Source organism: Pistacia vera, unplaced genomic scaffold, assembly GCF_008641045.1.
Source record: "Pistacia vera cultivar Batoury unplaced genomic scaffold, PisVer_v2 Contig259, whole genome shotgun sequence".
Lineage (NCBI taxonomy): Eukaryota > Viridiplantae > Streptophyta > Magnoliopsida > Sapindales > Anacardiaceae > Pistacia > Pistacia vera.
The window spans coordinates 605,883-625,851 of NW_022196067.1; the positions used below are offsets into that span (position 1 = coordinate 605,883).

The 19,969-nt window shown below is 33.3% G+C and overlaps 3 protein-coding genes across 3 annotated transcripts; 2 read left to right on the plus strand and 1 right to left on the minus strand.

Annotated features, from left to right (window-relative positions):
- Positions 1-1,011: 1,011 nt before the first annotated feature.
- Positions 1,012-4,065, plus strand: LOC116132680. The gene is made up of 3 exons (XM_031418347.1): positions 1,012-1,305; positions 1,890-2,255; positions 3,359-4,065. Exons 1-3 carry the CDS (start codon positions 1,081-1,083, stop codon positions 3,893-3,895), a joined length of 1,128 nt encoding a protein of 375 aa, XP_031274207.1. The 5' UTR covers positions 1,012-1,080; the 3' UTR covers positions 3,896-4,065.
- A 503-nt stretch (positions 4,066-4,568) lies between these two features.
- On the plus strand, positions 4,569-8,145 carry LOC116132672 (histone-lysine N-methyltransferase ATXR4). The gene is made up of 7 exons (XM_031418340.1): positions 4,569-5,045; positions 5,989-6,044; positions 6,173-6,299; positions 6,757-6,826; positions 6,953-7,132; positions 7,381-7,452; positions 7,775-8,145. Exons 1-7 carry the CDS (start codon positions 4,662-4,664, stop codon positions 7,891-7,893), a joined length of 1,008 nt encoding a protein of 335 aa, XP_031274200.1. The 5' UTR covers positions 4,569-4,661; the 3' UTR covers positions 7,894-8,145.
- On the minus strand, positions 8,080-11,248 carry LOC116132722 (fatty acyl-CoA reductase 2). Its single transcript, XM_031418385.1, has 8 exons — positions 10,873-11,248; positions 10,471-10,574; positions 10,180-10,379; positions 9,752-10,069; positions 9,512-9,673; positions 9,292-9,373; positions 8,744-9,141; positions 8,080-8,474 (listed from the first exon to the last, which is right to left on the minus strand). Exons 1-8 carry the CDS (start codon positions 11,246-11,248, stop codon positions 8,309-8,311), a joined length of 1,806 nt encoding a protein of 601 aa, XP_031274245.1. The 3' UTR covers positions 8,080-8,308.
- Between the last annotated feature and the right edge of the window lie 8,721 nt (positions 11,249-19,969).

Here is a 19,969-nt window from a genome sequence, read left to right on the forward strand (position 1 = left end):
CTTCGAACGTGGGGATATATGGTTTTTAATTAAGCATCTAAGTGGTTGATTTCGAAGGTAAGTTTTCAAATTAAGAAGATTAAAGCTTTGAAAGTAATTTGCACTCTTTGTAATTAAAAAAAGTTGGTGTACTGACTAGTCATTTTCAACCCTGTCAATTGTCAAGGTCATTTTAGTTTCTGCCTAGAAGAATTAATAATTAATTAGTTAAACAATAAAATATACAAAAGACAACAAATCCCACTTAGATAATCCAATTTAACTAGGTAGCTTTGCTCAATCAATTTGGTTATTACTTATTAAGTTAAAATTATCCTCTATTTACTTTTAATTTTTTTTTTCAAATTATTTGTAAGAAAAAAGAAACAAACCCTTCTAATTCTAAGCTTTCATTGAATTTTCCTTATATATTTACCACTTTTTGTAAAATTACTTTTTATAGCTTTTAAAACATATTAATTTACAAGTTGAATGTGATATAAAAAGATAAATATACGTGTATATAAATATAATGTTATTTAATTAAAAAAATAGGACTAATTATTACCTAATTGTCGAAAGCAGGTAACAATCACCATAATCTGGTTACTAATTGTTGGAATTCGACAATCGTCGATGAGACATGTTAGCATCTAATGGTTTTACTGGATTCAAAACTATACTACCGTTGTTACTTACATATATTTGTAGATCTAGCATTATTCTTTCCGTAAATGGATAAATACATGTTAAATGGTTAAATATGTATTTGAAATGACAAAATTTTGATGCAATTTCAACCATTTATATACGTCTATCTAGAAGCTCAAAACTTGTGTAAGAATTTATATATAAAATACATATATAATGGAGTTTTGAATTTTAATTTTTAGATAATAATAAAAAATAGAAAGATAAAAAACTACACCACGCGCCCTAGAAGTGCGTGTGATAAAGTAAGAGAAAACAAATCGAAGAAGCTCCCTTTTAAGCAGCAATTCTCTCAGATTCTTTCTCAGCTGCCTACATTAACATTCTCTTTCTCTTCCTCTTTCTCAAGAAACAAACAAAGCAACAAATTTTTTTCAAGCATATGAGACGATGAGTCGTCTGGCACCATTATCAGAAGAACCCATTAACGACGAAGATCAAGACTTCTCCTTCTCCAACACCTCCAACAAGAAGCCTCATTCATGGAAGAACTGGCTCAAAACCCACTTCTCCCTTCTTGTTTTCACCAAAAAATCTGACCTCAAAATCCTCTTAAGTGTCCTCGGTTGCCCTCTCTTCCCCGTCCCCGTTCTCCCCGAACACTCCCTCAATGAGGTAACGTTACTCCCACTATCTCTCAAATTCATTATATGAATCACCTTTTTATGTTCTTACTCTAGCTAGTCCAGTTGGTTGATCTTTTAGTAACTTCGCAAAAGATCCTAGGTTTGTAATAAAAAAAATAACGTGTTTTCTTCATCAAATCCTGCTTAAACATGACTTTTTATAAGATTTATTTATTTTTGGAGGGAGTATGTTCCATATTTTGCCTTCTTTCTACCTTATTTTATTTTATTTTAGCTTGGAAAGAAATCAAAGAAAGCATCGAAAAAAGGGTAATGAAGCCCAGCATTTTCGTGGGGTAGTTTAATGTTTGTATAAATATTTATTCAGATGTGCAGAAATATTGAAGTTGATAGAGCTAGACTGATTTGATTAATTAATTAATTAATTAGATGGGATGTGGAAGATGATGAATTTGATTTGTTTCTTAATTTCCTTCACATGACTTTGATTTAGATTAAATGACTTTACCAACTTTTCCAGCTAGCTCAAACCTTCTCTATTCAATGCCCTTTGACTAAAGAAAGATTATTTTTTTACGAAATAGTTACACGTCTGTCCTTAAATGTTGGCAGGTATCATCGTCTGCACAGTATATTATACAGCATTTTATGGCGGCAACAGGGTGCCGGAAATTGGAAGGGAGAGTGAAGAACATTTTTGCAACTGGGAAAGTTACAATGGCAATGGGAGATGAATTTGGGGGCTCAAATGGCTCAATCGGTGCTGGTGGCGGCAGCAGTGGAGGTGGTTTAGGAGTTTCAGAAAAAGGGTGTTTTGTAATGTGGCAAATGTTTCCTAACAAGTGGCTCATTGAGCTTGTTGTGGGTGGTCACAAAGTTGTAGCTGGTAGTGATGGCAATGTAGCTTGGCGGCACACGCCGTGGCTCAGTGCACACGCCGCCAAAGGCGGCGTCCGCCCTCTTCGTCGAGCTCTTCAGGCAAGTTTGACTCTGTTTTTTCTATTGTTCTGCGTTTTTTTAGTGGTATATATTTTTTTGGCATACTTAGACAGAGTAAGGGAAATTTATTAAGAAATTTAACTAGAAGAAACTTTTTTTAGTGGTAGACATAAATGCTTGTCTTGTGTAAAGGTTTAAGATGATAATTTTCAAAACATAAAGAATTTTTTTAAAGAATTAAGATCTCAATCTAATTAGATTAAAGTAGGAATCATGAAATGTTCCCAACACATTTTATCCTTGGTTTGAGGTATATGATTGTTAGCAATTAAGTGGATTTATTGTGAATTAAGAAAAACATACAGTCAACCAATTATTGGGTGCCATATCAGCACGTGTGACATGCACTCGCCTCATGATTGGTCGGTTGTACCACACATCTTTTATATAGAAAATTCTTTCGGAAAATGGAGGTAGCAAAGGTGGTGATAGTGAAAACTTAAAGATGTATTCGTCCTCGCAGAATAGTTATAAGAGGTCAACGGGAATCGGGGGTTAGTTGTAATAATCCAAACCTCGGGGGAGGCTACTAGAATTTTCCCTTAGATTCATCAGATCAGACACCCCTTATTTATTTATTTATTTCTCCTTGAAAGTATCTTTGTCAGCAGCAATTTTCCAAACATGGTTGTTATTTGGAAGTTTGTATTTTATATTTTTTTTAATTTTTAAATAAAAAATTCTTAGGACCACATTTGATTAATCACCCAACTTAGATCTTGGCATGTGTGACTATTAAGATATATAATAGGTCTGTCAGAAGTACTTCTTTAATAAGGGCTTTTGGTGAATATAATTTTATGAAAATTGTAGCATCTCAAAATGATTAATTTTATTTTATTCTTTAATTTGGAATATCTTGCATCTAAAGTCCAAGGTGTCCCTGTTGCTTTCATACCAAAATTTACCTGTAAAACTAGATCCAATCTTCCAAGACACAAGATCTTGTTTCCCCGATGCCTTCTCAATTATGCCATCACTTAACTCATCTTCAAAAAAAAGTTCAACTACTCCCACGGATGACATTTGTTTGTGTTAAGAGTTGAAGTTTGACGTTTGCACCTGAAAATTTTCATATGCAGGGAATGGATCCAATAGCAGTATCAAACATATTTTCGACGGCGCAATACATGGGGGAGAAGCAAATTTGTGGAACAGACTGTTTTGTGTTGAAGCTATCTGCAAACCAATCTGATCTTGCTGATAGAAGTGATAGCACAGCAGAGATGATAAAGCATGTAATTTTTGGTTACTTCAGCCAAAGAAGTGGGCTACTGGTGTTTTTAGAAGACTCATATTTAACCAGAATTCAGGCCCCTGGATCTCAACCAACTTATTGGGAAACCTCCATGGCTACCAAAATTGAAGACTACAGGGCTGTAGAAGGTGTGATGATAGCGCACGGTGGTCAGTCGAGCGTTATCATCACAAGATTCGGAGATAATCTCAAGGCGGGACTTTCAGTTACACGCATGGAGGAGGTGTGGATGATCGATGATCTCGCGTTCAATGTTGCTGGGTTATCAATGGATTGTTTCATCCCTCCGAAAGAAGTTCAGAAAGATTGTTGTTTGCCGGATGAAAATGTCGATTGTTTAAGGTCATCACCATTGCTCTGATGATGCATAAAAATTGAATATTAATTGCTTGTCATTTGACATTTAACTAGACTTACTAGATGATGAATGTTGCTCATTTTGTGTATACATGTCTACATATAATGTGTAAATTATTTCTGAATTTTTTTTATTGTTTAGAACTCGAAATTAATCGATATTCATATTGATCAGTACGTTCTAACCATAAATTTATTAGAAAGTATGACGTGATATTAATTTTATTAGGACTAGACATATACATCGTTGTTCATTTTATTGCATTGAAATAATATTTTACAATTTAGATCCAATTCATATATATTCATGGTTCTGATATATAAATATCGAGACATTCTGATTAAAGAATTATTCATATATACTATATATAATTAACACATGATATAATTAACGCGTTATTAAAGTATTAGGAATTTTTTTTATTTAGGAATAACAAGAAAAAAGAAATCCCTTTTAATCAGGGCTGATGAAATAAAAGAAATAATTTTTCTAAATAAAGATTAATATACAAATTGAAATTATCTTACAACTTTCATATATTAGATAATAAGACAAAACGTAATTTAATAATAATAATAATTATTTAATAATCTTCCGAAGGGAATTAACTAACCCCAAATAATATTGGGGATAAATTCATAAGGACCCCTAAACTTTACTTGACTAAATCAACCCCCAGTGATTTCAAAACTTTTCAGAAACTGGTAGGTACTCGGTAAATTGACCTTCATATTATTCATTTACTTACAAAGAAACCGGCAATCAAAAAATGTGGTTAAGCCATTATAGCCGTTGGCTTTCCCGCTTTCAAAACCTTCATTTCCTTTCCCAACAATCAACAAGCCAACTCCTCTCCTTCTCCTTCACCACCGCCACCATCACCACCACAACAACAACTCCATCCTCGCCGTCGCCATCGCCGCCACCAATCCAGGTGGCGCTTACCGAGTCAGCGGGTCGAGGCGTGTTCGCTACTCGGAGAATTTCCGCTGGTGATCTTATCCACACAGCCAAGCCCGTTGTCTCTCACCCTTCTCTCTCGTCACTCAACAGCGTCTGTTACTTTTGCCTCAGAAAGATTACTTCAAATTCACTTGAGTTTCAAGCTCATAACGCTCGTTTTTGTAGCCAAGAGTGTAAAGAAAACTCTAAGGTATGACGGGTTTTTATTCTGTTTGATATACTTATGCTTTGTTTTGGTAATGCCCACCATATATTTGAAGATATGCTTCTGAAAGAAACTGGGTATATTAACTTAACATTTTTTATCTAACTTTTAGCTGTTTTACAATGTCAAGATATAGTGTTTGCTCGTTAAATTAGTTAATAGACTGGTAACACTGGTTGATTTTGCTCAGTGAAGAAGTTAGGGTTTTGTTTCAGTGGGCCAACTTAAAAGAAAAAAAATGGAATATTCAAATTCTTAGTTTAAGATACAAAATCCCCATTCATCCCTTAGTGGCTCTGTCCCTGATTTTGCCATAGGGTCATCCTATGGTACTGTACCGGTAATATCATCGGCCGATGTTTCGGTTATAATATAGTATTGGTCTAGTAATGTTATCGGTTAGATATTTTGGTTATGTTATGGTACAGACAGATAACATTTCATACTGAAAGTTTGGGTGTGATTAATAACGTTTTGGTTTCATTTAATGTTTTCATAACTTTAATATATAAAAATAATCAGAATAATTGTCTGTGGTAACTAAAACATTATTATTTCACGTTACTGGGTCCGGTATCATAATCGATTCTTACTTGATTCATGATTTATGTCAAAATTTAAGTCTACTGAAAGATGAATAGCTCTAACATTTAACAAGTTTAGTTTTCGTTTCATGTAATAATGTTTTAGTAACTGTAATATATAGAATAATCTGAATAATCGTCTATGGTAACTGCAACATTATCACTTCAGTAGCGTTACTAGGTCCGGTATCCTAATGGATTCTTGCTTGAGGTATTATTTATGTCAAAATTTAAGTGTACTGAAAGATGAATAGCTCTAACATTTAACTAAGTTTAGTTATGGTTTCAACTTAGTGATTTTTGCCTTTTTAACGAACTTGTGTTTATGTGCTCCTATTTCTCAGGTTTTTTATGATGTTGAGAGAAGAGCAGATTGGTCCACCTTCGATGACTATTGCCGGTATGAAGTTTTTCTAAACACTTTACCAGTTTCACGTCTTGAAGGGTGATAGATCCATATGATTTCTGTCTGTTGGTTTTGGTAGTTTCTAATGTTTATATTTTTTTTCTAATTATCTGTATGTAAAGGAGCCAAGGATTGAAGTACCCTCTTTTAGTCAAGCGGTTGGCTTGCATGATAATATCAGGAGCTTTATCTGCTGACAGTATTCACATACTTCAACCTGCTAGTTTATCTCCTGAGATGATTTTAAAGGTGAGAAACTTATTGTGAAATTTTCATCAGGATGACCTTGCAAATTAGTAAAATAAAGAAAAAAAACCATAAGTAGATCTTAGATTAAAAAAAAAAAAAAAAAAAAAAAAATCTAGGCAACTGATTAATTTCTTTGTTACACCAAGTGATAGGAGATTGAAAACCAACATATGTCCTCTGATAAACAGTTCCTTTTAGTCAGTTTGTAATTTCCACTTGTTTTCTTGTCAGCATAAGAGTTGAAAGGAGAGGCAATAATTTCTGTTTGTGCAACTCATGAGATGCGTAATTCATGATGATAAATGAAATAATAAGATGATATTTAGATGTGGGTTGATTAACGGATAATCATGATAAACCACTTGGTTTTGGGATCTTTTGCCTGTATTTATTTGAATTTTTATATTGTTAAAATGTTAAGATGACTGATACTGTTTTATCCATGTGAGAATTTCAGATGGAAGAGGGTTTTCATTTGCTAAGGAGAGCCTTAAAGAAGGCTGATGCCATGGATGAAGAGTTGACATGTATCCATCACATTAGTTGATTGTTATGTTTCCATATATTTTTTTTCTTCGGTGGTTCTATGCCTATCATTTTTTTTTTTTTTTTTTTTTTTTTTTTTGGAAATCAGTTGTCTTTGACATTACAAGTCCTAAACAAGCAATGGTACACTAGTGTGATGGCACGTATTCGTATTAATGCTTTTCGTATTGAATTGGCTGGAGGATTGTATGAAGATCTTCTTTCAGCAGCTGCAGCCTCTATAGAAGCTGAAGTTGCAGTTGGGAATGCTGTTTATATGCTTCCATCCTTTTACAATCATGATTGTGGTTAGTGCCTTCCATTTTATTCTGTTTATTTCCACATTAAAAATTATAATTTAGTGATCCTCTCTATATGAAAGGCTTATGGAACATTTTAACCTTATTTATGTAGAGTTTTACTGCAGAGTGTTATATAATTATGCTAATTTTTCTTCATGGATAAATGAGAATAGGAATATATGGGTTAACAGTCCACTACTTAGAAAAGAAACCGAATAGAAATGGGAACTGAATTAGTGGGTTTTGGACTACAGATCCGAATGCACATATTATATGGATAGACAATGCAGATGCAAGATTGAAGACCCTTCGTGAAGTTGAGGCAGGTTTGTCTTGTATACTGTAATTTTCGTTTTTGATTTAAACTGCCTCCTCTTCGGTATTCTATTTGAGAATCTCTAAGGTGGAATTTGCTATTGCATATGAGGGAACACTATATTTGAAAATCTGTTTGCCTGCTTGGATGAAAAGACAGAAAATTTCTTGTGTGTATCTTATTTGATAAAACAATGGTTTCAGCCATTACTAACTGCAACTTGTTTATGGACAGTCAAGTTGGCATGGGAACACACATTTTGGACATGTTTGTGCAAAATTCTAATCAGTCTGCAACATCCGTAAGTTACAAATTCTATTGGTTATTTGCAGGGGAAGAGCTTCGCATATGCTATATTGATGCAAGTATGGGTCACAATGCTCGGCAAACTCTCCTGGCAGAAGGGTTTGGTTTCCGGTGCAACTGCCCTAGATGTTTATCTGGTGATTAAGCAACTTTCTTCCCTGACTTCTTCTTTCCTGTTATCTTTCCAAGTCCAAAATAATGCTGAAACAGAGGTGAAATTTTCTTCTTGCACTTCCCATTGTTGCATGACCACTGCTTTTTTAATCTTCTTGTGTTCAGAACTATCGGATAAAGAGATGTACTCGTACCTTTTTAAAATTTCATGAAGAAATTAAACTCCAGGCATAATCAGAAATCTGCTGATTTGCAGGAACATTAACAACAGTGGATGCTATATAAAAGGGCAACAATTTATTGTCTGCCTTTATAGGATTTAAAAGGAAACTAAAGAAGAAAATAGAGAAACTAAGGAGCATTCACTCACTACAATTACCGGAAAGTACTCCTAACTGGTGATCATTAACTAGTTAATTAATAAATAAAACACGATGTATAGAAATTTAGCTACACATCCCTCTCCCCTTCATGACATGCCTCCTTAGGCCGGGTATATGAACATTTGTTATGTAATCTTTCCAATCTATGCTCCCCACATCGAATCCGAAACTTCTTTTCTCTTCTTCAGACATGATCTCCATTAATCTCTGTGTATTGCTGTTGTCAAACCTGACAATTGTTGATTTGATACATTAAATCACAAAAACAAAAATGAAAAAGATAGATTTATGTACTAAGTTATCAATCATGTAATCAACAGTTGTTGGATTGAGTTAAATCCTTGGTTGGCATTGTGTGCTTCATTCAACCGAATCCAATTGATGTTAGTTGCAGTAATGAGATAACGTTACCCTCCTTATAAACTATTTGACAGTTCACATGGAGATAAGGTTACACTGGTATAAAAGGCAATCGTGTCATTACGACGAATTGCTTACCTTCCTCCATAAAATGTGTATGGCTCGTATATACTAGCCAAGTACTTTGCTTGTTCCACTGACTTTTTGCAAATAATTTCAAGTTTCTTAGACCGTTTCTCATTCATGGCGGCCATGGCTGTCAACCCGCAGCGCTTTGCAGCATCTCTCCAGAGGTGAGTTGAGAAATCTTCCATGGAGCTGAAGAGCTTCATTGAAGGAACATGAACAGGCCTACCCTTTGAGTCCACACATGGAGATGAATTGTAGTGTACATAAAGAAGCCTAGCAAGGTCTTGGAAAACTAGTGGATTCACAACAGATGAAGCTACTTGATAGATGTTTATATCTGGTTTTTGAATCATTCCATGCCTTGCTATGGCTGCCAGTGTCGCGTTCACAACCATATCGGCCGGGACCTGCACCCGACCATGTTAAAGAAGTTAGTTATGTTATTGAGAATAACGTTACCCTCAGACCATTGAATCATATGATCGGAGTCTCCGATACTGTAAATACGCCTTATATTAAAAATATAGCAAAATTATAAGGTCAACATGTATGCTTACTACATCAAGTATCCCATTTGGGTCAACTAGAAACCCTGTTAACTGCCCTTTTCCATAGTATAAAACTATCGGATCCATCATCCTACAAAAAATCAAAGATAATTCACTTTTTTTCTTATGTAATCAACGCAAAAGTCTCCGACAACATATAAACATGTATCCTTAGAACATAAAGGAGAAATATGTGTAAAGATGTAAACTCTAGAGTAGAGATACATACCTATTTCCTTCCATCCATCCCGGAAATGGCTCTTTGAAGGTACTTTCGATAACACTGGGTCGAATTATCACCACCGGAATGTCGCCTCTCATGTTATTAATCATCATTTCTCCCATAGCCTTTGTGAACACATAAGTGTCTTGCCATCCATATTTTCTTGCCCTGTTTATATTTCAATTAATCAAAACTTTAAAATCTATTTTGAGTCACCAATTATTTTTCAACTGTAAAAGTAACTACCTCTCTAGACCCAATTCCTTCATCTTTTGAGCCACCTCAGAGTCTTGAGAGACATGCTGGGAATATTTCAGAGCCAAATTCATTTCATTTTCAACATCCAACGCTGGTACATATCTTGATGCTGCAGCCTTGGAGATAACATTTTCTCTTGCTATGCTATCTCCCATATTGAATGCCTTCTCCATTATTCTTCCTTGTCTTTGCCCATTTACATAAGCTGTTGAAACTTGCACAAAGAGCTTAAGTTTCTTGCACTTCTTTGCAAATTCCATTAGATGGACAGTTCCTCTTGTGTTTATATCAATTGCAACATCATACCTGAAATCTCAAACCGGTCATTATTTATATCACGATAAAAATTATATCTAGCCTCTATACCCGTCCTATTGAAGAATTTAACATCGATAAAAACAAATTAAGGTTATAACCTTTCATCAAATGTTGTATTAGCTGCAGAATTTACAATTATGTCCACTTCTTTTGCAATGATATCAGCTAAGTCCCCATCTAATCCAAGATTAGAGTCACAAACATTTCCCACCACAGGAACCAGCTTGCTTAACATGAAAGCTTGGTAGGATTTTCCATAGGTTTGTTGAAGACACTTGAAGAGCTCTGAATCTATTATCTAAAACAAAAAACATAGATTAGAATCCTGATCAACTATAGAAACAAAATAATGCTTTTAATTTTAAACATAAACAAATTAATTAACATACTTCACTTTTCAATCTTTCCATTGCAGCAGCTTCATTTCTTGCCTTGATCAACACAAATATCTTTCCAACATCAGGCACTGTTCTCAGTATCTTCTCTATAAAAACTGCACATTCATTTTAACCCAGAAACAGAAAACAAAAACTAATTAATATAATATTAAATAAAATAAATTAACTGGAGAAAACAAAGAAAACATCAGTACAACATACATACATACATACATACAGAGATACATATATACATGCATTTGTGTATACTTATATCATATCAAAAGTATAATTCATGTATACAAAAAATTCTTAAACGTGGACGTCTTGATTCCAACCTTTAATGGTGATCGGTCTTTAAAAAGTAAAATAAAATAAAATAGGACGTCCGCATGAAAGAATGACTGTTCATACCTTTGGCAAGAAACCCAGTTGCCCCAGTAACAAAGAACCCTTTTCCTTTAAGAAATTTGACAATCCCTATCCCATTCTGCAACTCCACAAAAGAAGAAGTGGCAGCACCATTTTTATAAGGCACCAAATTTTTAACAACAAGCTCAGTTTGGCCATTTCCATTTGCAGACAAAACACAACTTCCAGCTGCTGCAGCATCCATGACAGCAGCTGCATTATTATTATTATTATTACCATTACTATTATTATGATCTTTGTTTACCAAAACTGAAGAAACAACACTCTTCCTCCTCAAATTTGGCTCACATTTTCGAAAAAATTTTACGGATTTATTTGGAGATATTGAGAGAGAGTTAAGGAACAAAGCCCCCGTCATCTCTTCCAAAAATTTGAAAGAAAAGGGTGGCTTGGAAGCTAAGCACGAGGGTTAGTTTTTTGAAGTTAAGTGGAAATTAGGGTTAAAAACTTGAGCTAAAACATACCTTCCCAAAACAAAAACAAAAAGAAAACAAGTAAACTAACAAAGCTCTATAAAAATGAGATGGGTTTGGTTTGGTTTGGTTTTAATAGAAAGAAAATGAGAGAAAGAGATGAAGAGACAAAGAAGATGAGAGTTAGCTACGTTTATTTTATGTTTTAATATTTTGAACTCTCTTTTTACCTCACTCTTCATGCAAAATTACAAGCTTATTTTATCTGCAACAATGGCTAACATGGTGGGAGTTTTCTTTCTTCTTCTTCTTTGATTATTATTATTATTTTGAATGCATTTTTTTAAGGAGTTTCTCAACCCCTGAGGTTTGATCACATAACAAAGATCCCCTTAAGATTTCCGAAGTAACAAAAATGCCCATATAGTTAGTTAACCGTTAGTGACTTAGTGTACCAGTAGAATTTATAACACGATGGGATGATAGATATTTACTTAATTATCCCTATATCGTTTATTTTAACTTTTAATATCAAAAAATTAACAATAGGAGGTTTTTTGTTATTTCTCTAACTACAGGGAGATTTTTGTTATTTAAATGTACCTAAAGGAGATTATTTTTATTTAACTATTTTTTTAGAGAAAGTTTTGTGTGAATAAAGGGTGTGGGTGAGGAATCACTCTGGAATTGGGTTGGGCTTTTCTTTGAGCCCATTTATGAAATATGATATGGATTTGATAAAGTATTACCAATAGGTCATTGTCATTTGCTAGGTCGAAATTCATCGAGCATGCTAGACGATGTCATTGAGCACGTTGTAAGTACATTGGGGTCAAATTTCATGAATGAGAATTACATTCATTTGTTAGAGCGGTATAATAATATTAATTTTATACTATTACTTATTTTCTAAATATATCTAGACGTCCGATCTAACGAGATTACTATGAAATATTTACTAATCGATAGACAAACTCACTCATTATGGTTCATGATTTTTCTTGGTTATATGATCCATTCGAGGAGAAATCGAGCTTCAAGGAGATATAATATAAGTACTTTGTATAGATGATGGAACTTCACCATAACTCACATTAGAGAATTATGAGTGAAATAGTACATATAGTTATGCAGAATTTGGCTATGTACTTTTATTTTTCATGTTGAAAAATAAAAAAAAAATTTCTTAATATAATTGCTAAGTTCTTTATTAGTTAATTTACTTTTCTTCTTTCAAAAATCTCTTTCACCCTGATTAAAGTTTTCAGTATAACAAAATTTAAAACATGATATCCTAACATTCCGTCATAATATTGACAATATAAAAATCAGATTTGTTATCTCATCCTCACCTATAATTTATAAGACCTCACGAAACAAGAACATAAAGATGTTCATTAAAAAAAATGTATTTACAATTGTTGTTACGAAAACTCGCAACAACCGGAGATACTCAATCGATCCTAATAGGATTGAGTAAGATGTGAGCATAATCCTTTAGGATCAGCAAGAAATTGAACGACAAATAGAAAACAAAAACACAAGACAATTTTTAAAGTGGTTCGACGTGTTTAGGACAAAACTGTGTAGGTCGTAGGGTCTGAAACGGACAATACCTTGATCGCTTATATAGCATAAGGACACCCTTACTACCTAGATACGTCTTCTCAAGACAAAATTGTATGGGTTCTGGAGCCCAAAGTAAATAATATCTCTAGAAATTCACTTACAATGTGTACATACAACCAACTAATTATGAAATCCCAAACCAGGGCGTGAAATTGCATCTGACTTATAATTGGTTAAACGGACACCTATTGTACAAGAGATTTTCTTGACTAATCATGACCGTCCAAAACATTGGGCAAATCACAATCACAAATGCCTTGATGTATGACACTAAAATTCAAACGTTTTGGCATGATTTGGAACTATTAAGTTGACGGTTAAACCAAAGTCTAACATTAGAAAAAGTCAAATTTTGATTTGTCTTCATATAATTAAATATTGCATAATAATAAGGAGTGATTTGACCAAAATAACCCTTGACTTTAAAAATTTTATAAGTTATAATAATTTAAAAAAAGAAATGGAATATTTAGACTCGGTCAAAATATAAAATTTAATAATATACAAAAATTAAGTATGTATAATACAATACAATAGTTTTTTTTTGTTTTTTTTTTATGAGTTATGCTCTCAATAAATTTATAAAATATTTAAAATGGGTGATGCTATTGGCCTATAAATGACATTTTCCTACCCTTTGTTAGGTCCTGTTATATTTTCTATTAATATTTGACTAAAAAAAAATTAAACTACCCTTAAATATTTGATTTTATAAATTTTTTATTATTTTTTAATTAGTAAAAAAGTCAAATATTGAAAAGTCAAAAAAGAAAAAATAGTTAACCACAACTAAAAAGTTAAAAGTAATGTTATGGATTTGTTTAAAGTTAAATAACTTTATTATTTATTTATAATCTTATCAATATCCCATCACTATTATTCAATAATCTACTAAATTTATAATGTTTTTCATTTTTACTAATTAACATAGAAAATCAATATTCCTAATTAATTAAATAAACAAAAAAAAAATATCTTTACACTTAAACTAATAAATAATCACTTTGACTTAACTAAATTTTAATTTATAATAATCTAATTAAGAAATAAATTATTTAAGGGTATTTTCATCTTTTCAGTCAAACAATAACATAAAACACTAATAAAACCTAATGAAGGGTGTGAAAGTGTCATTTTGAAACTTGACCAGTGGGAAAGTGTCATTTTGCCAAACCTTGGGTGGGAAAATGTTGTTCTCCCTCTTTATATGGGGTGACTTTAAGTAAGACTTAGTTACATTTAGCGTAAGTTACGTCGAAAAAACGAACATGAACAAAACACTTTGGGTGCGTTTGGTTTAGGGAATGTTGTATTATTAAGAATGTTATATTAATGAAAAGAAAAATTACCTTGAAGAGTACTAGGAATGTTTAGGGAAATGTGTTTAGTTGGTTAAAATAAATTAGTGGGTATATTATATTAATATGTTTGGTTGGGAGGAATAGATTGGTGGGTATGTTATTTAAGTTAGTGAATTGTTTTCTAATTAAATATTATTATTAAAAACTTGACAAAAACAATCCCATAATAAAAGTTTGGAAAATGAACAATGCACCCCCACCAACCCAGCCATTGCTGGCCCTTGGCAACCACCGCCGGCTGCCAGTAGCTGGCAACCTAACGGTGCATGGAATGCCAGAAATGGCTTCTGTGTGCCGATATGACCATTTTCGGCCAGAGATCTAGCTGGAAATATCTAGTCGTTGATGGCCAGATTGATGGATTTAGCTAGAAATGACCAGATTTGGCCAGAAATGACCATATCAATGCACGACGGCTATTTATGGCCTTCTGTGTGCCGTTTTGGAGACGACAACGACTAGTCGCCGGCGGTGGTTGCCGGCAAGTAGGTGGCGGTGGCTTGGGTGGGCTAAATTTATTTTGAATTCAAGGGTAATTTTGTCCAAAAAGTTAATTAATTGGGGTAATATTGTAAAAGCCAAATTCATGTAAATTGATTTTAAAACAAGGGCATTATTGTCCAAAAAATTTATTAATAAGGGATAAAATTGTAACAAAAATAAGATAACTAAGTAATCTTACAATATTTAAGAAAATTGAGGTTATGAGATTACCTCCAATATTACCAACAGTAACTACTATTGGTATTGGAAGATTACCAAAATTTTATATTACTTGACAACCAAACGAATCAAGTAATATAAGAGTATATAACCTTAGTAATCCTATATAACCCCCAACCAAACGCCATCTCTATGTTACATCTAGATAACTGACATGGGGAAAATGAACATGAATAAAAACTTGTTTCAACAAGTATCTAATCGAATAATAGATATTTATAGAAATCCTTGTGTGGACCGTTGATTAATAGTAAGCCCTGCACATACTAAAACCCGAGTCTGTTAAATTTCATTAGTGAAAATATGTTAGATTGTGGAATGACCATTTTACCCTTGTTTAACCTATTGTGAAATTTAAAACACCCTGAACTAGAATTTCTAAAACACTTCTCCATCTCTCAAAAGATGGTCGCCAACACCTTCAATGTTGTTGGAGGCCTCCACGGCCTTGCAACAACCGCTTGAGGTTGTCGACGGCCTTGCGACAACCACCAAAGCCATGAAGCATTCATGGTGATGCCAATTGAAGGGCAATAAATCCTCTTAACGGCCAATTAAGGCTGAATATGGTCCCTATTGGCTCTGAGATGCTAAATCCAGTATCTCGGTGTTGATAGAGACCATATTTGGTCACTTGGCCTTGCTAAAGACCAGATCTGACATCTTGGCACTAGTAGACACTATAATAATGCCTAGAAAATATGAGATAATTACTCTAACAATCACCCTGCCACAATCAAATATTATCCTTATTTGATTAATTCAACTATAACTCATTAAAAAACAAATAATTTAATTAAAAAAATATTTATTTTTTAAGAATATAACATTCCCTTCCCCTTGAAAACACCCTTGTCCTCAAGGGTTTAATTCAACTAAGGTGACCATGGAATTTCAAAACTTCCACCAATAATTTCCATCTCTTCGTTTGCATCACTGTCATTGAGACAAGCTTGAATCATGAACAATTTTTTGCAATGATGTCTGGGACCAAATTTTTCATTACATTTGAAGCATAATCCCTTTTTCCTTCTTTCATCTATTTCTTCCATTGTTAGTCTCTTGATTGGCATTGTTGTTGGACCACTTTGAGCTTCATAATTTGTGGATGAAACTTTGGATGAGACGAGATCACGGGCTTCATTCCTAGCTTCATAAAGCCTGTCTAACTCAATGGCTAAGGACAATGTCGAAGGTCGATTTGCTAGCACATCAGCTCTAATGGAATCCTTTAAACCACTTATAAAACAACTAACCTATCTACCTTACGGTAAGTAGGGATAAGCTATGCGATTTCGGTTCCATTTTATTGGAACCAAAAATGAAACCGACACTATGCGATTACAGTTCCAGTTTCTACAAGTTTCGAAACCAGAATCAGAACTGGAACCTGGGAAAATAACCTGAAGCAGGTACCCAACTTGGAACCTGTTTGTGTTTTAGTTTTGATTGAGAAATTTTATGTGAATTGTGATAAATTGATTGAATTCAAATGTTGCCTAGAGATTAGAGGATTTATGAGTCACATCTAACACAAATGAATGAGTAATCAAAAGTTGAAAACTACTAAATGTAGGTTTTCTTAATTTGTTAGGGTGTATTTGTAAGCTTATTTTTGTCATTTTTAAACTAATAGGGGGGTAATTAATTTTTTATAGGGTACCTGGGTAAGGATCAGAACCTGCATTTCAGGTTCCGATTTCTTGAATTTAAGAACTGGAACCGACATGTTCCAGTTCTGGTTTCTTTTTTTGAGAACCTACACTGCACTATGTGGTTCCAATTCTGGTTCCCTCGAAAAATGCAGGGTACCTGAAACCGCTCACCCCTAACGGCAAGGAACCTACTTTCACTAATAATTTCTCAAATTGCATTTGGAATTCTCGTACCAAACATTGTTGTTGTAACTTAGTAAGCTCTCCAAAAAAATCAAGGAATTGATTAGGACCAAAACGCGAGTGGAGCCCTTCTTTAAATTCCTCCCATCCAACGACAATCATCTCTTGCTTTAGGAACCGGTACCATAATTGAGCATCTCCTTCCAAGTGAAAAGAAGCCAATGAAACTCTTTCGGTTACTGGAGTGTTATGAAACTAGAAGAATTGTTCCGCTCTACACAACCAACTTGTTGGAATCTCACTTCCATTAAAACGAGGAAAATCAAATTTTACAAATGTTGGAGTGTACAATGATGTTGAACCTTGATTTGAATGGGCAATATTTCCTTCCTATCGCTGCCCGCTGGATTTTGCTGATGCCGAAGAATTCTCCCCACTTTCTTTAATTTGGTGGCCTGCAATCTGGTCAATGCATGTGTTGAGTTGAGAAAATAAATCATGCAATTGGTTGATAATACTTTTCTGGCCTCCTAAAAGAGATTCCATTGTCTGCTCCAAGTGTTCCACTCTTTGGTCCTTGCCTGTGCTTTGATGCCACTTTGGTACGAACTGGTTTTTCTTCTTAGAAGTACTTATATTGTAGAGTAGAGCTAGCTGTAAAAATAAATTAATTGCTGGTTTAATGGAGGAAACCAAGACCTCAAGGCAACAACTTTTGACTAAAAAAACGCACCCCCTATTTATTACTTCATCTCCCTTATATAAGAGATTACAATTAACAAAATATAAAAATTGTAGGAGCTAATGCCTAGAAAATAGGAGATAATCACTCTAACAATCACCCTGTCACAGTCAAATATTGTCCTTATTTGATACAGACGTGCTTGAAGAAGTTTTTTTTCCTCGACCTATTTTGATATTAAATAGAGTAGAAAGCAATTCTTGCTCAATTAAGGGAGCTAGAAACTTCCATAGTTCAAATAGAACCTTTTATGTAAATAATCGTCCTCCTCATTCCAATAATAATCTAGGAAATATATATGACCTTATAACCATACTTCCCAACTAAATACCAAAACACGTTCACAACTTAAACAAACCAAAATACACGTTCAAACCCAACCCTAAATACGTGGCTGACTTATTCAACTAAAATAGAACTCATCTATATCCTAATCTAATTTATTTAAATTATTGAGATAAACTCAATCTTAATTAACAAATAAATCCCTAAGAAAACTCTTAAAATACAATTTAATTAACATTTACCCATTATCAAAATGGGTACGTAACATTCCTCTCCTCTTGAAACAATCCTTGTCCTCAAGGATTTTGTTTTGGTTAAACAGATAACTCTGGGCAAAAGACAACCACAACTTAATATGAATTGCTGGAAAAATTAGTTCAAACAAATTCCATATACTTTCCAATATTGTAGTGGCTTTATAAGATTGGATTGCAATGGCTTGTTGAGAGGAAGATTGGAAGATGTTGGCTTGAGAGGAAGAAGATTGGATAGCAGTAGCTTGAGCGAAAGATGATTGGACTATAGTTGCTTGAACGGGGCAATTTTTAACAATGATAGCAAGGGTTTGAATTGGGAACCTGACTTCTCTATTCCCCTCAAAAGAGTGATCTATTAATTGATCAATCTTATCAATGAGTTTGCTGAACAAAATTTGGATTTCGTTCATAAACTTTTGTTGATTCACTGCTAAAGCTTTCATCGATTGCTCAAGTTTCTGAATTTGGTGGTCCATGCCCGAGCTCTGATACCACTTGATACAAACATGCTTGAAGAAGTTTTATTTCCTTGACCCATTTGGATATTAAATGGAGAAGAAAGCAATTTTTGCACAATTGAGGGAGCTAGAAACCTCCAGAGTTCAAATAAAACCATTTATGTAAACAATCATCCTCCTCATTCCAATAGAAATCTAGGAAATACATATGAGCTTACAACCATATTTCCCTACTAAATAGCAAAACACATTCACAACTTAAACAAATCAAAATACACGTTCAAACCCAACTAAAAAATCCTAAATACGTAACTGACTTATTCAACTAAAATAAAACTCATCTATATTCTAATCTAATTTATTTAAATTATTAAGATAAACTCAATCTTAATAACAAATAAATCCCTAAAATACAATTTAATTAACGTTTACCCATAATCAAAATGGCTGCGTAACTAATATGGTTTCTTTTTTGTTTTTTTAGTACTTTATTGAAAACCGTGCAGGCTCTTGGACTTCTATCTCTGACGGGGCTAAGTAAAAAAAACCCAAGTTGTGGTTTGGTGGTAAGGACGTTTATTCTCCAAACAAATATGCCCGGTTCAAGCTGTGGAGCTTACAATTTGTGATCTATATATTTATATAATGCTGAAACAGATTGCTTCTTCTGACGCCACGTAGGATTGATATATGATTGCCATGTAAGATATCGTTAATTGGTCTACGTGTTTGCTGTTTATTGGGCTTGCTATAATAGGGATTATTCACATGCATTCAATTAATGTATTCAATAGTAATACAAATCTTTCACATTCCTCTTTTAATTTGAGATCTTTCACATATCTTTTCACATTCATGAAATTCAATAATACACTTTATTAATCCATTAATATTCAATGTTCATTCATGCATATTAATTATTATTATTAATTAATATTAATATTTTTGTACCCCTTCACATTCAATTAAACAAAAATATCAAACATAATAACAAAAAATGTTTTTTATAAAACGTATTATCGTTTAACATTTAATATAAATCTGAAAATTTTAAACTCATCTAATAAAAATAAAACATTTAAATCAAAATAACCATAACCAATAACATGCAAACACTTACTAAAAAATATCAAAGGTCGTATTAATTAGCAATAATCTAATTACATTGAACATAACACGAACAGTTATTGTAATCATTAATTATCATATAATATTACTTAATGACATCTAAAGCTATATAAGAGTAGAGAATTCAACAATTCATACACCTTCAAATATTTCTTTCATTTCATACAGATACCATTAACAAATGGAAGACAAAGACCAGCTATTGTCAATCTAAAATTCAAACAAACAGAAGCATACGGTAAATA

Bases quoted from the DNA above. Each gene is read 5' to 3' on its own strand.
- LOC116132680 (XM_031418347.1), top strand. From the start codon at position 1,081: ATGAGTCGTCTGGCACCATTATCAGAAGAACCCATTAACGACGAAGAT. The intron at 1,306-1,889 runs GTAACGTTACTC...AAATGTTGGCAG, and splicing joins CCGAACACTCCCTCAATGAG to GTATCATCGTCTGCACAGTA. The intron at 2,256-3,358 runs GCAAGTTTGACT...TTTCATATGCAG, and splicing joins CTCTTCGTCGAGCTCTTCAG to GGAATGGATCCAATAGCAGT.
- LOC116132672 (XM_031418340.1), top strand. From the start codon at position 4,662: ATGTGGTTAAGCCATTATAGCCGTTGGCTTTCCCGCTTTCAAAACCTT. The intron at 6,045-6,172 runs GTATGAAGTTTT...CTGTATGTAAAG, and splicing joins ACCTTCGATGACTATTGCCG to GAGCCAAGGATTGAAGTACC. The intron at 6,300-6,756 runs GTGAGAAACTTA...TGAGAATTTCAG, and splicing joins CTCCTGAGATGATTTTAAAG to ATGGAAGAGGGTTTTCATTT.
- LOC116132722 (XM_031418385.1), bottom strand. From the start codon at position 11,248: ATGACGGGGGCTTTGTTCCTTAACTCTCTCTCAATATCTCCAAATAAA. The intron at 10,575-10,872 runs GTATGAACAGTC...ATGAATGTGCAG, and splicing joins AACTGGGTTTCTTGCCAAAG to TTTTTATAGAGAAGATACTG. The intron at 10,070-10,179 runs GTTATAACCTTA...TTGAGATTTCAG, and splicing joins AATACAACATTTGATGAAAG to GTATGATGTTGCAATTGATA.